This window comes from Perca flavescens, chromosome 13 (assembly GCF_004354835.1).
Source record: "Perca flavescens isolate YP-PL-M2 chromosome 13, PFLA_1.0, whole genome shotgun sequence".
Taxonomy (NCBI): domain Eukaryota; kingdom Metazoa; phylum Chordata; class Actinopteri; order Perciformes; family Percidae; genus Perca; species Perca flavescens.
In genome coordinates this window covers 12,490,349-12,498,613 of record NC_041343.1, presented here as the reverse complement: position 1 = coordinate 12,498,613, position 8,265 = coordinate 12,490,349, and the positions used below count along the sequence as shown (strand labels likewise).

Sequence of the window (8,265 nt, the reverse complement as noted above, 5' to 3'; positions counted from 1 at the left end):
ACAGCGTCGACTCGGTGTAACAGCCTATATTACAGAGCTTAAATCCGAAATGACAGACGTTTACTATGTAGCTAAGTGAGTAAAACTGCTCTGATCCGTCATTGCACAAAAATAACAGCAAAAACATGTCAACTCATTCAAGACTTTACTTTACTTATGTTCGAAACTGTCACTTATTGTTCGGCGACGCCATTTTTCTTCCAAAGCCGTTATCCTACTTAGTTTTCCATTGGTGAACAATCTTACGTAGTCAAAGAGTCTTTACAATTACCCATGACTCTCCTGAAACGTATGACCTGTCTCTGGCCTTGGCGTGTAGCGCGGTGCTGCTAGTTGTGTGCCGGGTGTAGGACTGAATAACGTGATCTAGCTAGTATTCCTGACCGAGAAGTCTGCTAGTAAACTGGGAACCGTTACATCGGAGCTGAGCCACAATGCTGAAATGTAGAACTGTATGGAAAAAGCTTGCACCACTTGCTAGAGCTTCCTCAACTGTGTGCCGACAGAATGTGAGAAGAACAGGTAACGTTACGTTACGTTAAGTTAGGTAACAAATGTTAAGTAACGTTACAGTAACTTGGTGTCTCCTTGTTAGTTTCCCTCAATTCAAACACGCATTGCTTGTAGCATGATATTGCACAATGTTGACAATTTCTTAAACCAGACGGGGTATATTTTGGTAATGTTAGCTTAGTTAGTATTTTGACCTTCGGTTGGCTATTACAAAGCTAATATTAACTGAGCTAATTAGCAAATGGCAACATGCAGAATGGCACTTCGAAAACTAGCTAGGTTATCTCAAACCACATTGCACTACACTGGTTGCTCTCCCCTAATGCCTATCAGAAAGCAACGCTAGTGAATGCAATATAAACTCATGTCACTGTCATACATTGATTTTGATTCAGTGCTGGTAACGTAATGCTTATTACAGGTGTTACGCCATAGTGTATAACCCGTCCGATTTGATGCTTACATAGGCTTACTTTGGTTTGGATCACGGGGTATTTTCAGCCCCCCTGTGACCCTGAAAGAAAAAGCACAGCGTGAACAACGCAAGTCCCTCTGCATAGGATGCCTGTAGATTTGAGAGCTTGATCATAATGAAGATTCAAAGCCTCTAAACTCAGCTCAAATTGTGTGTGTGTGTGTGTGTGCTTTCTTTAATTAACCCAATAACAGGCACAAGGATTTCTGTGCATACATATACACACATACCAACGTGTGCCAGGTCCTTCATTTGGAAGAATTTAAACCCAGATGTAATATTACCTTGCAAAAAGCAATAATATGTTTTAATTGATGATCTTGTAGTAAAACATGTTTTCATTGTCAACATCCACAGATTATATTCTGTAAATATATCGTACAGCCTGCAGCATTTACACAGATAGTTTAAACTTTTGTAGCCCACAACTTGTCTGCATATTTCACATTTTCACCAGGCTAGCAATGAATCCAGTCACCTTCACACTTAATGGCTAGCCAGACAGCTGCTGTCATGCTGTGTTTATTTTTATTTTTTTGCATACATTAACTGCAGGCACCTTTTCACATGCTATAAACTATAGAAAAGAAATGTCTTATTCTTGTTACGTCTGGTCTCATTGTTGTTAGTGTCCAGCCAAATAGCACAATGAGATGTTATTGACTGAGCAATGAATACATAATTTGGTTAAGTGGCATTGTCAGTCAGATAGCTGCCACCTGATAAGCCTGATTAACATAAACAAAAACAATGATTGGAGAGCATCTCCCCCTGTGTCAAATGTTCCAGTTTGAGTGTTTTCCGCCATACAGAAAAAAATATATTAAAAAAACATAGCACATTTCTTCTATAAGTCCATGTTTAGTGTAGGGCTAATTAGTCATGTGTGTATAATACAAGGCTTGGGGATGTAGGCTATTGCAACTACGGTTGACCTCCAGTTGGATTACTTTTGTGAGCACAATCAAAGTTGTTAGACTAAAATTGATGCAGTTTTTACGAATTTAAATTTAAATTTAATTTTTCAGGGTTAAACAATAGCAGAATACCAGCATGTGTACCTGTGGCTCACATGTCCACCGGGCCTGCAGGGGGAGGCAGGGAAAACCAGCTGTACATCCTTCTGGTTGGAGCAGCCTGCGTTGGTGGTGCAATATATGTGAGTAAGCTTAGTCCGTCATAACATACAGTACATGTATTTAAAATCATAAGCAATCAGTTACAGTCAGTTTGCAAATACTCATGGTTGAAAACTTTTGTTTTCACAGACATACCGAACTGTCAAGGGAGACAGCCAAAGATATCAAGACCGTATTGATGAAATTTCATCCAGACCATATAAAAGAGCCACAGAAGAACCAGCCACCCTCATCCAGTCAGAGCCTCCTGGTGAGCAATTTATATTAACTAATTTTAATGATAATATTATTTAAAAAAAAGAGCTGCAGCCTTCCACTGTGATACTTTTTTTTTGTTCTGATCAATTAAGATTTCTTCTTGTTTTAGCTGTGGATGCCCTTTCCCTTAAAAGAGTGACACAGCATTGTCACTCTTTTAAGTGAAAGGGCTTTTTTTTTTTACTGTCCTAGTTAAATATGATTTGGTGTAAGTCGGCTTGCAATCAGCTGACTCTGCAGTGCACAGTTTAGCTTCTTCTTCTTTGAGACTACAAAACAAATTTAGATTAGTGGTGAATTGCTTTAAATGACTTACCTTAAACCATTTGTCTTACTGATAATACATCATCTGAATGTCACACAAAAGAAATTGGGTTGAATATCAGTCTTTAGTTAATCATTCCATAGCTAATGTTTGATAACTCTGTTCATTTCTCTTTCAGTCATCCCAGAGCCAGAACCTGAAGCAGCACCGTCACCAGAACCTCAAGCAGCACCTTCACCAGAAGAGCCAAGCCCCCCGGCCCCTGATGCTGAAGTAGTGGCTCCCATTGAAACAACTGAACCACCCCCAGGTTGTCTGCATTCTTTTCTATATACCCCTATATGCATGCGTAACATGTTCCTCCTTTATAAACAGTATGTTTGAACCAAAAAGTAACAAAAATAAAAATTCAAAACACACTCTATTACACTTTGGACACATACTATACTTTAAAGAGAACTAAGGTGTCAGAAATGTGACACCAACTTGTAAAGTCCGGTCAGTGCAAAAAAAGCAGTCTCTAAAACACACCTGTCTTTTAATTTCTTCATGTGTGTACCACATTAGTACAATTTTATATATATATATATATATATATATATATATATATATATATATATATATATATAAGAAATAATTTTTTTTGGTGATTACATGTTTTATACACGAGGCCCTCTGCATATTCTAAACTTGTATTGTCTTTAAGTTGCTGTCCTTGCCCTCTTGTTGTATGTGTTATTTATTTACTTTCTTTCTTGTATTATTGATGCATTTGTCATGCTCCGTTCTTTTGGGTTTCATTTGTGTCCTCTAACCTTGTACATTAACCCTTTACGTTTTCAGTACAACTTTGGACACTCACATACTCACCTACGTTCTGAACTATAATACTAATCTTTTGGTGGGACACAGTTGTTGTCAGTATTTTCTACAAATATCTTGGCTCCTGGTGTGCTTTGTCATATTTGTGATATCAAATGGAATCCTCCTGTCTGACATTTTTTGTGAATATGTCAAACTTTGTGTTACTTTGTCCTAGGATAGTACTTTTCCCGCCGTAAATGTGATAGTATTGTTCATAATTGGAAGCTGCCCTTTGAAGTTGATTGTATTTCTTTGTGACGTTTTTTATGCTGTGTCTAAGATGCAAAAGGTCTTCACAGTAGTTTATAAAACAGAAAGGTCCCTGGTACTTGTGAACATCACTGTCATCAAAACTGACAACTGATAAACTCCATGCTCAGCTCCTTGATATTATTTCTTTCAAATATAACTGTTATATTTTCTGGTATGGTGTGGACTATGTACATCTCTTTAGACCACAAAGTGGGCAGCTTCCACTTGTCTCATTGTGTCAGTGTGCATGCTCTGCAGAATGTTAACAGGGTGAAGCTAAGGAAATGCATGGATCCCGATGGTCTTCCCCTCCAATAATTTAGTAAAGAATGTGATCTTAACCCATACTATGGATTGCCCCAACAGCAGATGAGCCAGTAGTAGAAGCATCCCCAGAAGAGTCAGCAGAACCACCTGCTGCTCCTGTAGTTGAGGAGGGTAAGATTTGAGAAGAAAGGATACTCTGGTCTAATTAATTTACTCATTCAATTGGAAATATATGCAGGTGCATCTACATGTGCTTTTCTATCTGACCTGAGGCTGTGTAGTAGATACTCACTACAGCTCAGTTAAAGATGGATTTCGCACATTAACTGTTGGTGCACATGCACATCCAAGATTATTATGTAACTTTACCACTATACTACCAGAACCATCACCCCCTTCTGAGCCGTCCCCAGCTGAGCTTACAGAGCCGCCCCCTGCACCTGTTGTGGAGAGTGGTAAGCACCCAGTCAGACCTGTGCATGGAACCAGTGATGTTCATTTACCACATCTGAGGGTTGATTTGGTCTTAACTGGTTAATGCTCCGGTTATACTAACAGAACCTGCAGCAGCAGAAAGCCCCGCAGCAGAGCCAACCGAGCCTCAACCTGAAGTTGTGGCAGAGAGTGGTAAGACCGTAGCTCAGCCTTGTTTGGAGCGGGGAAGTGGGCAGACACCGGTACTTTTCCCATTTTGTTAATTTCAAACACATTTTCTTCTATATATATTTTTAACATTTTCTTCTCATTACAGCTTTTTCCCCTACTTGTTCATGTCTTTTATTCACATTGTTTGGATTCTTATAATGATAAAGGTTAATCTCACTCACATGAAAACTTTTTTTTTTCCATTTACTCCTTTCAGGTGCATTTGTCATGGGTACTGATAATCATCCAAGATCATGCGCTGACTGTGTCTCTCCTGCTTTTTGCCTTTCTCTCTCTTTCACTCTCACTCTCTCATGCTCGCTGTCCCTCTTTCATGCAAACTCCAGGTGGCCCAGCACCTGCCTCTCTCAAGGTCCCCTCGCACACCCCCTACCTCCTTATTGGTGGAGGTACCGCCTCTTTCGCTGCTGCCCGGTCTATTCGAGCCAGAGACCCCGGTGCCAAGGTCAGCATTCAGTTCATCAATAGCCTTGTTTTACCTTTTCAGTTTGATTTGTTTGTGTTTTCCTCATGTACTGTACTGTACTGTACTGTATATCCCTTTTTTCAATTGTTGTTACCAGGTATTGATTGTGACTGATGAGCCAGACCCTCCATACATGAGACCACCTCTCTCTAAGGAACTGTGGTTCTCTAATGACCCCACTGTAACGGAAACACTGCGTTTCAAACAGTGGAATGGAAAGGAAAGGAGGTGTGTTTAAGTTTCTTGCATTGTGCTTTTTGGACTATACAACTTTATTGCCTTAAATACTTTCTGTCTCACTGTGACTCTGTGCCTTTCATACAATCTGTCTTTCTCTTCTGTGATAAGTGGCCATTACAGGCAGTTAGACTGTGTTGTCCTGTGACATTTCTTGGTGGCACTTTTTCTATTCAGGTGGACTAAACTCTGTTTACTGACTTCCCCTTTTTACGGTATTCACAACAAACCTCTGTTGATGTCAAACAAAGCTTGCACAATTTCCTGTGCTGCTAATGATTTATTTCCCCCAGGATAGAGTTGTTGGACACAGCTGCGTCTTTGCAGCTTGGTACTGTCATAATACCAGCTACAATCGATACCAGTACTTTACTGGTTTAAGTGGTTTATTTATGACTTGCTATGTATGATTAGTGGCCAGATGATTTATTTTTAAAATGTTTAAAGATGTCATAATATTTTTGTTTATTTGCCAGTATCTACTTCCAGCCACCTTCATTCTACATTAATGCAGAAGAATTGGATGGTGCAGAAAATGGTGGCGTGGCAGTTCTCACCGGCAAAAAGGTCAGTTTGTATTTGTTTTCCTTTAACAGTCAGACACTACAGTGTGCTGATGTCATGATTTTATATAGTACATAATAGTAGTATTAGTAGTATTCATAACAGAAGTGAGGAATTTCATTGGCAGATGTAAAAGTACTTTTTGACTGTATTGAGATTTTTGACAACAAATAACATGATTTAATCCACTTTAGGTGGTTCACATGGATGTGAGAGGAAACAAAATAAAACTGGACGATGATACCGAGATTTCATATGACAAGTGTTTGATTGCTACAGGTAAGCCTCTTTGTGATGCATTTATTACCACGTGTGGTTTTAAACCTGGTGGAAGCTAATTTGAACGGTTTGCTGCAGGTGGTGTGCCAAGGAATCTACAGGTCATTGAAAGAGCAGGAGAGGAGGTGATGAAGAAGACAACGTTGTTCCGCAAGGTCAGTGTTTGGCCACAAGGGGGCGATAGCTTTGTTTCAGTTTGGGTATTTCTGTCTGATAGTACACAAAGCTCCAAAAAGTGACTCGTTTTGGCTGTGGGAGTAAAAGTAAAGGTATGACATGATGGTAATAATTAGTTGGCAATATCTTTGACTCTGAATAAGTTGTTTGGAAGTGTTAGATAACATGAAATACTCTCTGAATGTTGATTCCAACACTCTGGAATAGGTCAGTGAGCCAGTGAAAATACTTAGTTTAATTTAGAAAATAATACAAAGTATAACTTCATTCTAAAATGTGGAAAACGGAAGGAAATGCTAAAACTTTGCTCCGTAACTCAAATCACAGTGTGCGCAGTGTTTCTTTTTTGTCAACCCACTGTTTCTTATGGTTCATTTATTACAGTCCCTTCATGGTTGCACAGACAAGTTCAGACACTTGTATAAGGCTAATTTTAAATGTTGAGAGTAACACTGTGATGTATTTCTCTAAAAAAAAGTGTGAAGTGAAATTGATATACATTTTGTTCTCCGCAGATCGAGGACTTCAAATCATTGGATAAGGTCTCCAGAAACATCAAGTCCATCACAATCATTGGAGGCGGCTTCTTGGGCAGCGAGCTGGCCTGTGCCCTCGGGAGGAGATGTAAGACAACTGGACAAGATGAGAAAATGACCGAATAGTTAATACTTCTGATGTTTAACAGAATTAATTTGTTGATCTGCTGTTGGATCGTTTATCCTCTTTCTCCTTTTTTCCAGCAACGGAGTATGACCTGGAGGTGGTACAGATGTTCCCTGAGAAGGGCAACATGGGAAAAGTGTTGCCTGAGTATCTGAGCAACTGGACAACAGAAAAAGTCAAGAGTGGTAATGTCTATTCATGTCTGAACTCTCATATATAGTTGCACACTGCACTCCTCATTTCTTCTTGTATTAAATATTCTTCTTTTGGTTTTCTAGAGGGTGTGAAAGTCATATCCGAAGCTTTGGTGAAATCTGTGGTCTGCAAAGATGATAAGTTAGAAATCAAGCTGAAGGACGGCCGATTGGTAGGTCCAGGTTATGGTACAAGTCCATTGAAATTTGGAAAATGACTTATTAGTTACTGATTATCTTGTGCTTCACCGTGTAGGTGAAAACCGACCACATTGTTGCAGCTGTTGGCCTGGAGCCCAATGTTGACCTTGCTAAGTCAGCAGGTCTGGAGGTGGACTCTGACTTTGGTGGCTTTCGGGTCAATGCAGAGCTGCAAGCTAGATCCAATATTTGGGTGGTAAGTTATTGTTCATAAGGTAGTTGAAGTGTTCCAATAACAACAAACCGTGTCTGATTTTGGTTGGCTTTGGAAATTCAGGCACATTTATACTTGATTTAGTCAAACTGGTCACTAGTTGTGGCAGCCATTTTGCAGTTGATGTTAAACCCCATGTGCCAATTTGAACAATATCTTATGTTCTTTTAAAAGCTGAGACTTGTGAAAAGTGGATTAACTTTAATGGAGTTGATGGTCCTTTTTAGTGATAAAGGTCATGGTCCAGAAACAATGCACCTAAGTAACCATGTAATGCAATTGTAATATAGTTAGGAATTGTAATATATGCCACATATCCTCAACCCCTTCTGTCTGGATTTAGGCAGGAGATGCTGCCTGTTTCTATGACATCAGACTGGGCCGCAGACGAGTGGAGCACCACGATCATGCCGTTGTAAGTGGAAGACTAGCAGGAGAGAATATGACCGGAGCCAACAAACCCTACTGGCATCAGTCTATGTTCTGGTGGGTATTATGGTACTTTTACGCTGTGCTAGTGATGCTAACACAAGGTTTTCAGGGGTCACAAATCTAACTGTTTTGCAAATAA

At 39.6% G+C, this 8,265-nt stretch overlaps 1 protein-coding gene across 3 annotated transcripts in view; it reads left to right on the top strand.

Annotated features, from left to right (window-relative positions):
* Positions 1 to 248: 248 nt before the first annotated feature.
* Positions 249 to 8,265, top strand: part of aifm1 (apoptosis inducing factor mitochondrion associated 1) — a 12,669-nt gene continuing 4,652 nt past the window's right edge. The window contains exons 1-17 of one of the 3 annotated variants that reach the window (XM_028596163.1): positions 249 to 522; positions 2,017 to 2,147; positions 2,257 to 2,377; positions 2,829 to 2,960; positions 4,136 to 4,204; positions 4,417 to 4,488; positions 4,592 to 4,660; positions 5,026 to 5,144; positions 5,263 to 5,393; positions 5,879 to 5,969; positions 6,161 to 6,245; positions 6,324 to 6,400; positions 6,938 to 7,046; positions 7,163 to 7,270; positions 7,364 to 7,452; positions 7,536 to 7,676; positions 8,038 to 8,180. In XM_028596163.1, the coding sequence (XP_028451964.1) occupies positions 435 to 522; positions 2,017 to 2,147; positions 2,257 to 2,377; positions 2,829 to 2,960; positions 4,136 to 4,204; positions 4,417 to 4,488; positions 4,592 to 4,660; positions 5,026 to 5,144; positions 5,263 to 5,393; positions 5,879 to 5,969; positions 6,161 to 6,245; positions 6,324 to 6,400; positions 6,938 to 7,046; positions 7,163 to 7,270; positions 7,364 to 7,452; positions 7,536 to 7,676; positions 8,038 to 8,180 (1,775 nt within the window). In that variant the 5' untranslated portion in view covers positions 249 to 434. Of the gene's footprint in view, positions 523 to 2,016; positions 2,148 to 2,256; positions 2,378 to 2,828; positions 2,961 to 4,132; positions 4,205 to 4,416; positions 4,489 to 4,591; positions 4,661 to 5,025; positions 5,145 to 5,262; positions 5,394 to 5,878; positions 5,970 to 6,160; positions 6,246 to 6,323; positions 6,401 to 6,937; positions 7,047 to 7,162; positions 7,271 to 7,363; positions 7,453 to 7,535; positions 7,677 to 8,037; positions 8,181 to 8,265 lie in introns of all 3 variants that reach the window. The other 2 variants (XM_028596162.1, XM_028596164.1) reach the window with 2 other exon arrangements.